The 17,728-nt window shown below is 52.4% G+C and overlaps 1 protein-coding gene across 11 annotated transcripts in view; it reads right to left on the bottom strand.

The window, feature by feature from the left end:
• Window positions 1-17,728, bottom strand: part of Dgkz (diacylglycerol kinase zeta) — a 42,006-nt gene that overhangs the window by 10,499 nt on the left and 13,779 nt on the right. For 7 of the 11 annotated variants that reach the window (XM_060371651.1, XM_021639319.2, XM_060371652.1 and 4 more), the window contains exons 2-3: window positions 603-711; window positions 211-306 (exon numbers count right to left, since the gene is read on the bottom strand). In XM_060371651.1, the coding sequence (XP_060227634.1) occupies window positions 211-306; window positions 603-711 (205 nt within the window). Of the gene's footprint in view, window positions 1-210; window positions 307-602; window positions 712-1,018; window positions 3,701-17,728 lie in introns of those variants that run through there. The other 4 variants (XM_060371650.1, XM_060371649.1, XM_021639317.2 and 1 more) reach the window with 4 other exon arrangements.

Genomic DNA, 17,728 nt, shown 5'->3' with positions numbered 1-17,728 from the left:
TGCCATCTCAGGGAGAGCAAAGAACACGTTTTCTAGGCATGGAGATTCTAGTCCAGCACCTGTCATTAGACAGACCCTCTCCCCTCACCCAGGAGCAGCCCCCAGCAAGCGCTCCCGGGTAGAGCCGTGCCCACAGAGGCAGCTGTTGCCGGGCAGGTCTAGACCTCGCTCCACCGCCAGGGGGCAGCACGTCCCACCAAGTGAACTCACCAGCATCTTCGCTACACAGTACTGCTCCCCCACATAGCAGAAGTCACCGGACACGTGGGTCTCAAACCAGAGGTGCTCCCCATACGCTGCTGACTCCTAAACCATAGGACAAGAAGGCTCAGCGCTCACCAGCTGCCCCTACCCTAACCATCACCCACCTCTCAAGACAAGCCTGCTACACCCACCACAATCTGCTTCCCTTTCCTGTTCTCCAAACGCCTTAAACCTGGCTGAAAGGCTGCTGCTTCCCCTTTAGGAGTCTGTACAGACATGGGGGCTTCTCTCTAACAGCCCTGGGTCCTGATTGCTCAGGAGGATCAGAACCCAGCAGGGACTGGCACTAGGTAGTGAGTGTCCTAGCTTCCTGCCCTGCCTAGCACACGGATACTCACACTCCAGTCCACAGTGCTCCGGATCTGCCGCTCAGATTCACCACACAGGGTCCCAGGCGTGGGAGGAGGGGGTGCCAGGTGCTGGAGGCCCGACTTGGTGATGGCTTTCCTACAGAAAGGAGGACGGCTGAAGCCCCAGGGCCAGCTGGGTGCGTGCTGACTCAACTTCCTTCCCCACCACCCAGAAAAACTGCCTCCCATGACTTCCACAAAGTACAAGATAGAAAAGCCCACAGAAGCTCAGTGCCTTGAAGCTCTCACAGGAGATGTTCCTCCTGTTAGTCCTTTCTTCCATTACTGTCCAGAACTGCTTCCAAGTGGCTACCCCTAGGCTAGGCAGAGCTTCAAAGCCCTTATTCTGAGACAGATCCCATAGAGGCTGCATCCCTCATCCTGCTGACCGCTGCTATACCTACATAAGCAGGGTGTTCCAGGGCTGTGGTCCAGCTGACTTCCGCCTTAGAGCTACCTGGCGCCTGCGAGACAGCGGGCGCACACAGGCCGGTACCAAGGGGCCTGCTGCAGTGCCCAAGGCTCTCTGACTTCGGCCCCCAAGACCAGGGTTCTGGCCTGATGGCCACCGTTGGCTGAGGCGGCGATAGTGCCCATGAAGGCCCCAAAGAGTGTGACCATCAGCAGGGAGAAGATGGCAGGAGGCTCGGCGCAGGCAGCGGGCCACGGGAAGCAATGGCCAGGTACCCTGGTGTGAGGAGGGCCTTGTCCTGGTACCTGTCTTGGCATCACTTGATGCCCCAGCTGCCTCATCTCCCTCCTGGGCCCCTTCTTCCTCCTCCTCCTTCATGCTCAGGAGCCCAGACAACAGCAGGGGTGCACCCAGAAGCTGGGCTCCAATAGTGGCAGGCTGTGGGGTGGGCACCATATCTACCACGAAGCGGGGGTTGCAGGCAGGGGGCGCAGTGCTGGAGCGCCTGCGGCTGGCACCTCTGGTGCTCAACCCGCAGCTGGGAAGACAGCCCTGGAGCTGTGCACTGGAGCGGCGTCTCTGGGCCAGTGAAGAGGAGGCCTGCCCTGCAGGGGAGCGGCGGCGAGCCTTGCCTGTGGGCAGCCCCACGCCACTGGACCGCCGCTGCCTCTCTCCAGGACTGGGTGCCTTTCGCTGGAAATGCTTCCTAAAGAAGGTCTCCATGCCAGGGGCTGTTGGGCATAGAGACTGGGGATGTCAGGACCTGAGCCAAGATGAAGTACAGCTGTATCCTGTGAGCAAAGAAGGGACACTCTAGGTGCTGGGGATGAGGAGGTCAGAGCTTGCAGGTACCAGGAAGAGCAGGGGAGCCCAGGCTTAGAGCTACTGAAGGCAGATACTGTTCTCAGCTAGGACTCCCTAAATTCTACCCCAGGAGTTTTCAGGAGGTAAGGATTCACATGCCCAAGCACCAGAACCAACACAGACCTGCCCTAAAGGGCTTCATCTGCCTTGCCAGAAATGAAAACAAGACAATCTGGGAGTCAGACCCTACCTGGGTAGACTACAGGGCCTTAAGGCCTTTCTCTCTCATATGCCTTCCTCTTGCCCCAACATGCAACAGTTGGGGTCCTTTCCTGGGATACAGTGCAGCTGAGCAAAAATAATAAACTTAGGTAGTTTGTAAAGATCTCAGTGCTGATAAAATCCTTACACTCAACCCCAACCTTGGGTTTGGGAAACCAGGCTTTGGAAAACTTGGAAAGGCATGCCTACCCCCAGGACAGAGTGTTCATGTCTTAACTTGGGGGATGCAGTAAGAGGCTTAGGCTAAGAGAAGTCTTTTGACTACTGGAAGCCATGTGTACACATCTTTAAGAACTTCCTGGTTCCGAGTGGCTGCCTCACCTTAGTATGGCTATCCCAAGGTGTGCTTTAAGTCCTCCCTTTAAGTCCTTTAAGTCCCTTTAAGTCCTCCTGCAAAGGGACCCAGTGCATCACATGGTCCTCAGACTCACAAGTCTAAGCTTGAGATGACGCATGCCGCCTCCTGGAGAGACACAGGGGCCTTGGTCTCTACCCTTGGTGTGCACCAGGCCATGCAAGCACCCAGAGGCCCGTTCCTTTTACCTACTTGCCTGCTCTATCTTTCCTCCTTCCTGGGGCATGGGATCAGCTTTCTATGCTCACTCCTCTTCTACACCTGAGCAATGGAAGGAAGCCCTAGTCAGCTGAGGATGATGGCCCAAAGAGCAGCCGTGGAGTGCCGCGGGATGACATACAATGTCTGCCTGCCGAGGGCCTGGCTGAAGCCCAGAGCAGGGGTGAGGTTCCATCAGCCAGCAGTGGGCAGGATGAAGGACAGTGAGAGGACAGCCTGGCAGGTAGTTCCACCTGACATTTGTAGCACCTGATCTCAATCTTCCATCTGTCCTTGCCTGGGTGTTGGGCAGGTAGCTTCAGGGCCCGCCTCGGGCGTGGTGGAGAAGGAAGTGGGCCCAGGGGACAGAGCTCCTGCAATCAGGGAGGCAACCTGTGCTAGGACATCAGCAGTGACACTGGACAGGAGGGGAGTTCCAGAGCAGACACTGATAGAACAGGGCTGGTTCCTCCCAAAGCCAGTGCCATCCAGCCAACATTTACTGGGTCCACTATGTACACACACACACACACTCAGAGGAGGGAGGGGGAGATAGAGGGAGGGCAGGCAAGTGAGTGCCTGATGAGGAAACTGAGGCCCAAATGGTGGCATACACAACGCCCACTGGCAGATATATCGTGTGGAGTAGATTTTGGACCCTGGTTCTGTCCCCAGAGATGGATGGAGTGCCTGGTCCTCTTGGACCCTGGGACAGAGGTGAGACAGGTTAGAGAAAGGGCCCATATAGTATTAACACCATCCTAGTCACTGAGCACTGTTCTGTGACAGGCCTTGGGTGAGCCCTCCTCCACCTCCGTGATCCTACCAGAACCCTCTGACCAACAGCTTCATTACACAGGTAAGTGGCAAGAGCATGCCCAGGGTCACACAGCCAGCGGCCGGCAAAGGCAGCCCAGGGCTACTTGAATTAGGATCCACCTTCTGTCCCAGGAAGAGGAGCCTGCAGCCCTCGCTGCCTGCCGCCAGGGCACTAGGTTGCTAGCTCTCCCCTGTGGTGTCAGCTTTCCCCACCAGTCCGCTCAGGCCACAATGTGACAGCTGCCCAGCCTAGAGGAGATTAGTCACCCGGACACACATACACCGCCTGATGCTAGTGTCACCCAGAAAACAAAAGGCCACAGTCGGTGTGGGGGAGGTGCTGCTATACTCTCTGGGCAGTGGTTAAGGCTGGGACCTCCCTGCTGTCCCAGAGCTGCATGCCGAGACAAGAAGGAAGCAACCTTTCCCTTTCTTTGTCGGGGCATATGGCGGCCTATGTGCCCAACTATAGAACCTGCCGCTGCTGGGTGCTCCAAGACACACCTGTAAAAGTTTCCTCAGCTGCCCTGGGTGCAGCCTCCCAGTGGAGCCCAAGGCCAAGCCAGCGCATATAACCATGGACAGTGAACCTCAGTTTCCCTGTTCGTCTAGGAAGAATGTTAAGATTGATTGACATGTTATGACAAGCTCCCCTGCTGGACATTGCCACCCCCAAACACCACCGGGTTCCCACTGCCCCCTCACTCTATCATGTTTCCTGTTCATCTCATCTCCATAGAAACACTGGTCTGTTGGCCAGAGACTGCCTGACTCCTCACTTCCTATGTGTGCGGAGGCTTCTTCTCCAGGCAGCTCAGGCCTATTACCCCAGCACTTGGGAGGCTCAGTCAGGAAGACTGCTTTAGTCTGAAGCCAACCTAGGCTACAAAGTGAATTCCAGATCAGCATGGGCTACCGTGTATTTCTTAAAAAGAAATACAAAAGAAGATAAAAAGCTCACATGGTGTACACACCTTTAATTCAAGTACAAAAAAAAGCAGAGGTAGGGATCTCTGTGAGTGTCAGGCCAGCCTAGTCTACAAGCAAGTTCCAAGACAGCCAGGGCTACACAGTGAGACCCCACCTTAAACAAACAAACAAACAAACAAACAACCAAAAAGCAAGCAAAATAAATAAATAAATAAAAATAAAGCCCTGTTTGGGCCTCAAGTTTTCCCATGGTTCAGCTCTAAATGGGCACCTTTCTCACCTCATTCCTTGTCAAACATCCACACACCACCCAGTACATGTAAAAGTCATGAGGGACAGCCCAGAAGGCTCTCACACCAACAGCACAGCAAAACTGCTGCCCCTGGGCTTTCTGGTCTTGTCTGGGGCGGCCAGCCACACTCAAACACAACATAAAAATGGCTCAGAGGACCACATTAACCTCCAGCTGGCCCCAGGAGCTGACAAGGACAGGGCCTACGGCAGAGTGGGGATGCCATGAGCAAGACAGGCCATGTGCTCAGGCTACAGAGCGGCACAGCAGAGTTCAGACAGTTGTCTACCAGCTAGGAAGTGTTTCGGGGTCTCTTAGCCAGTCTCACACTTGTTGCTGGCTATACATGGAAAAAACAAGCACTATGGAAAGCCTGGTATAGTGGCACAGCCCTGTAATCCCCAGCATTTGGGAGGCAGAGGCAGAAGGCAAGATCAGCCTGGAGCACACAGCAGGCCAATGTCAGCCTGGGCCACTGAGACAGATGTGTAAATAAATAAGCAAGCACTTTGGGACCCAGCGTCTATGGCCACACCCCTCAGCAGATCAACTAGCCATTCCAAATCTATTTTCCCATGGTCAAGACGGGTCACACCAACCAACTCCAAAGACTGCCATAAGGACATTCTGTTCCAGCAATGCACACACAGCACTTGATGATACTCAGCAGACCCAGGACATGGTAGAACCACAGGGCCTGTGGTCGTGCCAGCTCCTGAGGTTTGTCTCTGCCCACAGCGGGGGTGGGAACCCAGAAAAGGAAGCAGGAGTGCCCAGGGTGGCCACCACTCACCACAGGAGGAACAAAGCCCTGTAGCCATGCCACCTGGGTGTCTGTTCCTCCCTCTGCACCTGGTGATAGGCCGGTTCTCAGGGAATCCTCTGCCTCCAGAAGAACTCACATAAACACCAGCTTGATCCTGCCAGTGACTAGTTCATGCTAGGGAAGGGTCCTCCAGGCCTCTGCTCCTGAAGGCTGGCCTGGGGTAGGGTACCAGTCTGTAGCAGTCGCAGAATAAGGGCCTGCCGGGCCGAAGGGACTGCTTGCCAGAAGCCAGCCCTGGTTGCTTGGCTCCCACAGCCCCAGGGTCAGGGGGAAGAGAGAAAAGCTGGGAGGGCAGCCAGCTCATCTAGGCGGCCTGAGCTGGTAGGGCAAGGTGCGGACTTCACCAGGTCTCCTCCTCGCTAAAGAGATTCGGCTCCAAACAAAAAAGGGCGACACACATGTCAACAGGTGAGCCAGGGCAGAAGGGCAAGGGAACGATCCGACAGCCAAGTGTTTCACGGTCTGCCTAGGCTTGGTGGACCCACCAAGCCCTGTTCCTTTTCCTTCAGATAGGGGCAGGACAGGCAGGAAAAGCCCTCATCTCGGGATGGTGGTGCCTGGGCCTATTCTGATCTACCCTCCCCAAATCTACCCAGACAGCTGCAGGAGGGGGAAGGAGGTAAAGAAGAGAGGGGAACCCCCCTTTGACCTGATCTGGAAGGCAAGGCAGCAGGCAAGAGGTGGACAAGCAGGTGGGGGCTGGGGTCCCAGGCGCCTCGGCTCTTGCTCCAGTCTGCTCGGGCTGCTGGACTCTGCTGAGCAGGTCCTAGTTTGGAGAGCTAGCTGCAGTGGCTGTGCCTCTGCCCCCTCCCCCTCACCACCCTCCTCCCCCAAGCCGGAGACAGCCGTTATGAAAATAGCCCAATTGGTAACCGACTGCACTTCCTCTCCCAGTGGTGGCTCCTGGCCTACAGCAGGCAGGCGGCAGGCAATGGGTGGGAGGGTGGGCGGTGCACACGAACAGGCATAGGAACCTGGCCTGCTGGCACTTCTTTCTCAAATCCCAAGCCAGGCTGAGTGACAGCCATCACCAATACACTCTCCTCCAGGAACAGGGCAGCCTTTACTGTGTCTGGACAAGGGAAACAAGATATACAGAAAGGTAGGAGTGGCCTTGAAAAGGGGACAATCACTTACTGTCCTCCTATGTCCATGGGACAGGTTTTATGGGGTCTTGGGTGGCTGCTTGGGCATTGGTTCCAGAGAAAACAAGCACAAAAAATAATTATCTATGGAGTATTTCACAACTTAGACAGCCTTTTCTCACCAGCACTATTAGCCAGGAGGCTGGTAATTCCCCTGTGCAGGAGGCTCACTGTCCCTACTGAGCAGATGGCACACCCGAGGCTCCTGGGAGCATGGGACGCCTGTCTCAGGAGTAGCTGAGCTGAGACTCCAAAGCCTGCCTCTTCTGGCCCTGTTAAGGGGGCCAGGACCTTCCTGAGCTGCCTGGGTTCATGCCGGACAGACCAGCTGGTGTGACAACCTACAAACCCCCCCTCCCCCGCTCATGTGCCTGCCATGGCTTGAGAGGGAATGGCAGCTGTCAAACTTCCTGATCCCAGAACCACCGTCCACTTGTTTGTTTGTTTGTTTTGGGTTTTGTTGTTGTTGTTGTTTTGCTTTTTGAGACAAGGTTTCTCTGTGCAGCCATTGGAGACTAGGCTGGCTTTCAACTCACAGCAATCTGCCTGCCTCTGCCTCTCCGAGTGCTGGGATCACAGGCAGGTGCCATCATGCCTGGCTCTACTGTCCACTCTTAAAGCAATAGTTTCTGAAACTCCTAAAAGTATTTTGTCTGAGGAGCAAGTGAGAGCTCCTAACATCTAACCAAATAGAACCTAACTTAAATCTGAGAGCATTAATCATTTAGGAAGCAGAGGAAGGTGGATCTCTGAGTTCAAGACCAATCTGGTCTACATAGTGAGTTCCAGGACAGCCAGGGCTACACACAGAAACTCTGTCTAGTGGAAAGGAAGGAAGGAAGGAAAGAGGAAGGAAGAGAAAGGATGAGAGAATGATATTGCATAAAACACAGCAAAATCAGTAAAAAGGCATTGTTTAACTTAAAAAAAGAGAGATTCTATTTGTTTTGTGTGTATGTACAAACGCTACAGAGTGTACTGGAAGCCAGAGGACATCATTCATGAGGGCTGCTGTTGCTTTCCTCCATGCAGGTCCTGGTATCAAATGCAATAGTCCAACCTGGAGACAAGCTCCCTTACCTGCAAAGCCATCTTGCAGGCCCACTTTATGTTTCTGCAAACTTAATGTGGTTTTCTAGCAGCAGCTGGTTCCTTTGAAGATTCTGTGCCTGCATAAGTTACCATGGCTGCTCTGGTGGAGGAACATGAAGAAAAATTGTGTGGAGTTACAAATGGGAGGAATGAACTCAGGAGCCTGACACAGAGGACCTCTGAAAGGCTCTGCCCTACAGCCTATCAATGCAAATGCTGAGACTTATGGCCAACCTTTGGGCAGAGTGCAGGGAATCTTATGAAAGAAGTGGGAAACAGTAAGATCTGGAGAGGACAGGCACTCCACAAGGAGAGCAACAGAACCAAAAAATCTGAGTACAAGGGTCTTTCCAGAGACTCATACTCCAACCAAGGACCATGCATGGAGATAACCTAAGACCCTTGCACAGATGTAGCCCATGGCAATTCAATATCCAAGTGGGTTCCATTGTAATAGGAACAGGGACTGTCTCTGACATGAACTGATTGGCCTGCTCTTTAATTACCTCCCCCTGATGGGGAAGCAGCATTACCAGGCCACAGAAGAAGACAATGCAGCCACTCTTGATGAGACCTAATTGACTAGGATCAGAGGGAAGTAAAAGAAGACCTCCCCTATCAGTGGACTTGGGGTGAGGCATGCCTGCAGAGGGTGAAGGAAGGGAGGGATTGGGACGGGAGGAGGGAGGGAACCACAGGGGGGATACAAAGTGAATAAAGTGTAATTAATAAAGAATTAAAAAACAACAACAACAAAACAAATGGGAGGAATGGAACACCAGGTTTCCAGGTAATTAATTATGGCTCATCTTCTATGCCATTACATGAAAATACCAAAAGTACTCTTTCTTTTTCTTTTTTTGGAGACAGGGTTTCTCTGTGTGGCCCTGGCTATCTTTATCTTAGACTCTGTAGAGCAAGCTAGCTTCAAATTCAGAGAATTTTTCTTTTTTAGAGACAGGGTTTCTCTGTGTGGCCCTGACTATCTTAGACTCTGTAGAGCAAGCCAGCTTCAAATTCAGAGATCTGCCTGCCTCTGCCTCCTGAGTGTTTGGGATTAAAGGAGTGTGCCACCAGGTCTGTCTGGCAAATGGTATTTCTTAAAGGCCAGTGCAAGGTAACAAACCCTACCAATGAACCTGCTTGCAAGATTTTAACTTTCTTTTTGGGGGCTGATGGGTTGGTTGTTTTTTGAGATGAGGGTCTCATTAAGTAGCTCAGGCTGGTCTAGAACTCCTGAGTTCAAGTGAACAATTGCCTCGGCCTCTTGAACAGCTAGGGACACAGGCTTGCACTGCTATGGGGCCACCTTACATTTTGTAACAGCAAGTGTAGATCAGTGGAGAATACTGTGGTACTGAGCTATGCTGATCTTCTAAAGGCTGACATATTTCCTCACAGAACATCAAAAGATCATCACCTTTGCTGTCTCTATAGCACTCAACAGTTTCCTGTCTGGGGAAGCACCTCCCACCACCAGAAGATAGATACAAAGTTTCCAAAATTCCGAGTTTTGCTCAAAAGTCAAGAGTTTCTTGTTGGCAACAAATGTTGATACTGTGTTCTAGTGAAAGGAGCACCTCATTCATGTTTGGAAAATGTATCTCAGACACCTGAAGTCTGACTAGCTTGTCTGTCGCCTGCTCAGTATAAAAGGAACCACGGGCAGGCTGGAGGTGGTAGCACGTGCCTTTAATCCCAGCACTCAGGAGGAAGAGGCAGGTGGAGCTCTGGGAGTTTGAGGCCAGCCTGGTCTACATAGTGAGTTCCAGGTCAGCCAGGAACTATATAAGCTATATAAAGACCCTGTCAAAGAAAGAAAGAAAGAAAGAAAAAGAATAAAAAGGAAGAAAAAAGGGAAGGAAGGAAGAAAAAGCAAAGAAAGGAAGGAAAGATCGAGAGAAAGGAGAAAGAGAGAGCATCAGAGCACACAGCTTAGATTCAGCTGAGAGTTTTAGCACATGACAGTTGGGCTGGCAGTAAAAATATCTTAGGTAAGCTCCATTTCATCACACAAATACTAAAAAGGGTCTGTATCTTACTGCTGTTATTCTCCTGTCTTAGCCTCTTCAATGCTGTGATTACAGAATCCAGCATTTAGAATTAGTAAATCTCAATCCTTTCTTCTTTCTCTCTTTTAGGCAGCTTCACATAGCGCAGACTGTCCTCAAAGCCCCTATGTAGCCACGTTCTGAATCTGTGATTAGAAGAGCTATGTCACCACACCTGGTTTATGCAGTGCTGTGGATCAAGTCTGGGGCTGTAGACATGTTAAGTTATCATTTTAGTAACTCAGCCATCTCCTCAGCCCAATTCTCTCAACTTGTTTTTCCTAAAGAAACATTAGTACGTAGTAGGGGCCTTGCGGGCTATGAACGTTTCCTATCTCTGCTGATAGCAGAGGCACACATGATGGCAGCTCTGAATGATTCCTATGAAAATGGCTTTGTCCACAGCATCTGCAGTGCCACACTCAGAGACCCACTGATTCCAAGTGACTTTGCACAGCCTGGTACTAACTGCCTAGCTGTAACCCTAACTATATAGGTGACAACCTTCAGTGCTGTGTCCCTGCAGCCCGGAACGCTGACCTCCACCCTCCTCACTTATTACCTAGAGTCTACCTGCCCACAGCTGCCAGCTGACCACCCACTCCAGTTGACCACCCATCTGGTTCTCTGGCCACAGAAACCCTGTATGCCTTTTTCTCTCGGGTCTCCAGGCTTTACTCTTCCACCAGGCAACCAGCTCCTGGGGGCTGGGTCCTAGCACGTGTATCTGGATGTAGTGTGTCCAAGAACAGGGCTGGCAGGGAGCTATGTTTACTGTGGATCAGATCAAGAGGAAGGAACAGGGAATTCCATGGGGGAGGGGTCAGGGCCTTCAGGGATGGGAAATGCTTCCTCCTGGGTCCCCCACCAAGGGTTGGCCACAGGCCCAGGCCACTTCTCTTTGTTTGGGCACATGAGAATGGCAACAGCTTTTGTTTTGGTGGCCACTTTCCTCTCCTCTTTGGGAGATCTGCTGAGTGACACCTGGAGGCCCCTTTCTGGGTTGGGAAGCCATTACATGCATACTCTACATTCTCTGTGGCTTTCCTTATAAAACCAAGACAGTAAAGGAGGAGGGGCTGCGGAAGCTAGGGGCTCGGCCAGGACCCTAACTGAACTCCTTGCAGAAGTGTCCTTTATGTTCTGGATCCACCTCACAGTCCTGCTAGGCTCCCAAGAAGCAGTAATGAATGGCAACTGAATCCTTTAGAGCTTCTCCTTCAGTTCCGTGCTGACCCAGAGTCATTTGAGACCCTTCACTTCCACAGGACTGCTCCCCATCGACAACTAGCAAGGACCCGGGCCTGACAGCCAACAGCTTTCCCTATTTTTTTTTTCTTCTGAATTATTAACACTTATTTTGTACATACACACACACACATGAACCCTCACATAAATGTGTGGGTACACATACATCATTAGGCCATAACGCACATGTAAAGGTCAGAGGACAATTTCAGGAGTTGGCTCTCTCCTACCATGTGGGTTCTGGGGGTCAAACTCAGGTCATCAGCATGGCAGATAGCACCTTTAGCCTCTGAGACAACTCTCTGGCCCATTTTCCTTCTGGGGGTGGTTCAAGACAGGGTTTCTCTTAACAGCCTTGGCTGACCTGGATCTTTTTTTGTAGACCAGGATGGTCTCAAACTCAGAGATCCTCCTGCCTCTGCCTCCAGAGTGTTGAAATTAAAGGTGTGCGCCACCATGCCCAGCATGCACTTTTCTGTTTTTCTATGCTAACAAATGCATACCTCACTTGGCCATTGATGGTTATTTATCTATTTATTTGAGGCAGTGTCTCATGTAGCACAGGAGGACCTTGAACTTCTGATCCTACTGCCTCTACTTTCCAAGTGCTGGGGATTACAGGAGAGTACTAGCTTATCAGGTCAGGCAAGTATTATCTATCAATTTTGATTGAATTAGTAGCTGGTACTACCCATCCCCATTATCTGTCCTCACAGCACGGATGAGAGCGAGGGAGGCACAGTGCAGTTCAGTGGCTAGCCCAAGGCCTACAGCTGGCGAGTCGCAGGGTTTCAATGAAAACCCAGTAGTTCCACACTTGCAAGTGTGTGTTTGCCACTTGTGGCTGTTTCTGGCACAGGCTAACGCTTCTGCACTTCTGCACTTGGTGCCTGCAGTCTCTATAATGGAAACCAGGGCTCCTTCTGCTTAGCGAACTCAACCTCTCCTTTCTCCTCCCATCTTGTTAGAGTTTGCTCAGGCACTGGCTCTGCTACAAAGTGTCATCCCCCCGTCCACGCCCCCCCCATCCTCTCCTGGCCAGGGGACAGGGGATGGTAGCTCCCACACTCCCAGGCCCTCTTGCGGTTATTCTGGCCCAGCAGCACTGCCCTGCTGGGCTGCACCCCCCACAAGACCACAGAACCTGGGACCTTGTATCACTGGAATTGCATCTCCAGTTGTTGAGCATGGCCTGAAGAGTGAAGAGAGGGCTAGCGAATGGTCCCTCGTCAGCCTTGGTCAGGCTGAGAGCAGATGGCATCGGGCTGGCTGGCCAGCTCCTGAGACCCTCCTGCTAGCACTGGGTAGACAAGCCTGTGTTTTACAAGCAGCCCTGAGACTGACCCCTTACAGGAATATGCTCTCAAATGGGGCTCCTTTTGTTACACCTGAGGCCCCCAACCTCAGCCACCTCAGCTCCTACCTTCTCATCTGCAGCCAGTTCCAATTCCCCACCGCTGGGAGGTGGACTCCCTCCTTCCATGCAGAATTTAACCTCTCACATCCTCTGAACCTTCCGGCCCTGTACGAAAATATCTACCATAGCCCCCTAACCCTCTGACCACCTTCCCCTTGTGACTTTGTGGTTCCAGCTCGCTCTAACAGGTTCTGTAAAGAAAGCCATAGAGAACATGGAGTGGGCAATGGCTCCCAGCCCAGAAAGAAGCCTCCACTCGTACATCAAAGACTCAGAATCAGCTCTCGGCCCCCAGATTCCCACCTGGTCCCCAGGCATCCGTGCATGCCACCCAGGGCTTTTCCTACTGCTAAAGCCAGAATGCTGCCAGCACAAAGACAGCTACCAGGCTACCAGAACTTGGAAAGGTTTAGAGTTCTGCCTCTGACCCGCTCGACAGTCTCAGGCTAAGATGCCTCAGCCTCCTCACCTGATAACTGGGGCTCCAGGGGCTCCAGGGATTGCTGTAGGCTAGAAAGAGAAAGTGTTCATGGCAAACATTTCCTCTGTTTAATGAGTTTCAAGAAAGGAAATACCTCCAGAGGCCTAAAAATTAGGGTTACTGCTTGGCAAGACAATACAGCAACATCTATCTAAGCCAAGACACACGGGCCCGGGCCAGAGCACTGGTAGAGAGGATCTCTCAGGGAGCTGGGCATACGAGCCAATTGCTGTGGAAAACTGAAAAGGTTCTGGTCATGCCTGTAATCTGGACACTTGGGAGGCTAAGGGGGAGGGTCATTTCTAGTTTAAGATTCTACCTCAAAAACCAAACCAAACTAAACCAGATCATCAAAACAAAACAAACCAACATCCCACCCCAATATTATCATTATTTTTCCTGAGAATTGGTCTGGCTATACAGTCCAACCTGGTCTAGGATTCATGTATTCTGGGCTGACCTCAAACTCAGTATCCTCCTGCCCCAGCCTGCAAAGTGCTAAGATTACACACATATACCTCTCTACCCAAGTAAGGCGTACCACTCGAAACAAAGTAAAAAGCGTCTGGGTCTGGGGTTTACTCAGTTGGTAAAGTGCCCAGTGTGCAAGCAGGAGGATCTGTATACAGACCCTAGCACCAGCGGACAAGAGTCTCAGTCCCAGAGGGACTGGGTGGGGTAGCTCACTATAATCTTAACACTCATCGGGCCAGGGCAGGAGGATTGCCATGAATTCAAGGCAGGTCTGGGCTATAGATGTCTCAATCCTCATCTTTCCCACCCCCAAAAAACTAAAAAAAGCTGTGAGAGGGCGGATAGCTGGCCAGTGTCGTCTTGGGTCTCCCCTGTCTGGTTTCAGCAGCGTGGAGCCACACTGGGGCACAGCGAGCAGATCTCAGTTTGTTCTCCCGGGTCAAACGGCACGACTCTCCTACGGGATGCCTTCCAGAGGTGGGTGGGCAGCAGCAGGCTGTATCAGTGGGTTGTCTGCGTGGGCTAAGGAGCAGGAACCAACTTGCCCCCTTTCACAGCCACCCCCGGCTCTCTCTGTAAAATGTCAGCAAGCTAGGGAAGGGAGGCGGAGAGACAGGCAAGCTGTTAACCCGCAAGATGCTGGGGCGTGGGTGGTGCAGGCCCAGGCTCCCAGACAGCTATTTTGGCATGTGCTATGATGGTGCTCAGCCCTGGCAGGGGAGAGGCCTCTCTGTGGGAGCGCTGTATTGGCACTCCGCCAGAAGGGAGGGGGAGCAGGTCTCTGCAAGTAGAGGGAGAGGATGCTGGGTACAAGCGGGGCCTACTTTCTTCCTCAGGACACTGACCCCAGGCTGTCACAGAATCCTCCGAACCCACCTTTTGAGTATTCTTCCCTGACACCTAATAAAAGGTCACACACGGACCCCTCTTCTCCAGACCCAGCTGTTGAGCACCATGATGGCTGCCTTCCAGCCTCAGGCTGCCCACCCCGCATCTCTGCAGCCAGCCTGCTCCTGCTGAAGGACGCTGGGGGTCACTTTCTAGAGGCAGAGCATCTCCTGTGCTTCTAGCAGCTTCCTTGTGAAGTACGAACTCTCACTAAACCCAGACAGTATCCACGGGCTCCTGAGGCTCTGCAGGTTAGAGTGGCACAATACCACGGGAAGTGTTGATGACCAGGTGCTGTGGAAAGATCTGGGGGCTGAGTTCTACAGTGAACTTCACCTTACTGAACCTTGGTCTTTTTTTTTTTTGCCTGTAAAATGGAAGTAAAGCTACCGAGGTCACTGCTGTCATGAGTCTATGAAATTGGCTGGCTTATGAGCTTGTAGTACCTGTTGACGGCCAGAAAGAGAATGATCTGGGTACCATTCTCCTGGACACAGGGGCGTGGAGAGAGACAAGGGTGAGTATTCTTTTCTTTTTTTCAAAACAAGGTTTCTCTGTGTAGCCTTAGCTATCCTGGACTTGCTTTGTAGACCAGGCTGGCCTCAAACCCACAGCGACCAGCCTGCCTCTGCCCACGAGTACTGAGATTACGGTGTGCGCCACCACACCGGGCCGAGTGTGTTTTTCAATTCTCTCATCCACCCTCCCCTCCTGTAGACCACAGCTCTTGCTCTCACTGGGCCCTGCTCTCTCAGCACACCCTTCGCTGAGGCAGGGGCAAGGGTGAGGATCTATGCTCTGGACCAGCCTTTGCCTCTGGATATAAGTGCCAGCCAGGCTCTGGGCTAGGAGCGGGGTGGGTGGGGGACCACACTACGGCCCGATGAGATGCTTACACTCTCAGGGCATCTAGGGCCCTCACAGGAAATAGGTAGTGGCAGACGACAACAGCACCAGGAACAGCTCCAGAAAGAGGGGAGCCATGAACCTAGAGGAACGGCTCTCACCCTCCCAGTGCTGTGACCTCTCATGTTGTGGTGACCCCCAATGATAAAATGATTTTCACTGCTACTTCATAATTTTGCTACTGTCACAAACCGTAATGTAAACATCTATGTTTTTCAATGGTCTTAGGTGACCCCTGTGAAAGGGTGTGTTTGCCCCAATGGGGTTTCAACCCACAGGTTGAGAACTGCTGGCCTAAAGGCACGTGTTCACCTTCCTGTACACAGTGTCCCCTCCCTGAGCTAACAGAGGGTAGGAAGGAAGTGGGAGATAGTTTGGGAGAGCCGGGTGAGGATCTCAGAGTGCAGGTAAGGCTTTGGGGTGCTGTGATGTGGCACAAATGAACATGGCCCTGGCCGGCTGTGAGACCATGGCTGAATCAAGGCTACCTCACTGGGACAGGGAAGGGTGGAGCCAAGTGATATGGAAACACACACCCCTTATTACTGGCTTCACTCTGGCAGCTAGAGTCTTCAGCTAACTCACTAAGAAAAGGTGTGTGGCTCCGCCCACAGCAGGTCCGAGCAGAAGGAAAGTTTCCTGTCCTGCAGTCCTTCCCTGCGGTAGCCTCGGCCCCCTGCTGCTGTCACAGTGATACTGCAGGGCAGGTTCCTGGGAAGTTCAAGGCTATTGAAGCCCTCCTGCCTTCTGTGGCAGACGAAGAGACCCCCTCTTTTAGGGACCAACTCAGCCCGAGCTTCAAAGATAGCCGACCAGACCATCAGTCTCCTCTCCCCTGCTGGGGGAACATGGAAAATTCTGGAAGGGCTTTCAGGGAGATGTAAACAGGCTTGTTGCTCTCATTCTCAGCCCCAGGTATCCCAAAGCCTAAGCTTTCTCTGCTCAGGAGGCAGGAGTCCTTCCCCTGTCCTTGACTAAAAGGACACCCTTTCTCATACTGTCTTGCATTAAGTGCAAATCCTGGTCAGTGCAAACCCACATGCTGGGGTTTGAGCTTTGCCACTGTGACAAAATGACAGGAACTGACATTCCCTCCTCTACCCTGCAAGCCAGAAACTGGTCCATGTGACAGGGACTAGAATTCTTCCTTCATTGGCCAACCAGAGCCAGCTCCATACCTGGGCACATGGCTGTGGAGGGCGCGAACAGCAAGATGTACCCAGCTCAGGCACTGAGGTCCCTTCTTCCCCAAACTGGCAGAAACCCAAGGGCTTCTACAGCCACCTGGGCTGTTCCCAGCATTAGCCTAGGCAAGACAATTGATTCACTCAGAGAGATTCCTTTTGCCCCCAGACATCCTGGCGCCACAGGCAGGGGTTTTCACCTCTGAGAGAGAGACAGCCTTCAACGTGTCCCTCCCCATTCACTGCAAAACTACCCCAAACAGGGGCTGTTTCTGCTCATGCTGCTCATCAGGCACCTCTGCCAGCCTTGTCTTCAGGAATATGCTCAGAAGCCCCATGTGGCATGGCCTCTAAATGGGACCCATTGTGTCAAACTTGCTCCACAGGTGTGTCTCCTGCCCTCTGGGAGCTTATGACTTTGAGACTAATGAAGGGCAGATATGGCAGAACAGACGCTCTGACTCGCAGGGGCTTGGATAGCCAAAGCACCTTCTGTTGAGATGTGTGTGGTGCCAGGTAATTTCTGACGCCCCTGGGGTGCAAAACTAGCTAATCCACAAGATTTGCCAGGACCAAGATGCTGGCCAAAGGCCAGAGGGTGAGTCTGTCCCCTCTCCATGGACCCTGAGCTGGTTCTGAACAACTGTTCTCCCATTGGAGACTGATTAAAGCTAGGTTCAGAGAAAGCCTGCTCCACCCAGGGTTGGGGAGAACTGGATGACCTGGGGTTATAGCAGATCCCTTCTCCCCCATCTTCCTCTAAGAAAGGCTGATAGATCCCACCATGAAGAAGTAGGGTGGGTTAGAGTTAGAAGCTGAGGAAGTCACAGCTCAGCTCTGTGTCTCACTGGACTAAAAAGAGGGAGATGGCAAACTGCTCCCCAGGCCCCCACCCAGTGATGTCAGTTGTATGGTGCAAAGGTAGGTCTGAAGGAAGACACCAGGGACACTGTTCTTCGTAACCTGACCACGAGTGGCACACATGTAGCGCCTCCTGCCAAGCCCACCGAAGACACTGCTAAATTCATGTACTGTGCAAGTGAGCCAAGGTCCAAATACAGAGTTCAAGACAGCTCCCGCAGTCAGTACTCAGCTGGCTGTCATGCGTGACCCTGTCTTCTGGCCCCAAGGTTTAAGGTGTGAGTGGGGTGGAAGAAGCAATGTGGTAAAGTGCACACTGATGGAGAAGCAAGAGCTGGGATAAATGAGCATGGGACCTGGGGAAAAGATGGAGGATGGTTTCAGTGGGGGCACTGAAGAGTTACCAGTGGCCAGCATGGGTGGCAGGACCACATGAACAGCATTAGTTA

The sequence above is a fragment of the Meriones unguiculatus genome, chromosome 18, assembly GCF_030254825.1.
Source record: "Meriones unguiculatus strain TT.TT164.6M chromosome 18, Bangor_MerUng_6.1, whole genome shotgun sequence".
Classification (NCBI taxonomy): domain Eukaryota; kingdom Metazoa; phylum Chordata; class Mammalia; order Rodentia; family Muridae; genus Meriones; species Meriones unguiculatus.
Note: the sequence above shows the minus strand (reverse complement) of the source record. Positions and strands in the feature narration are given on the sequence as shown.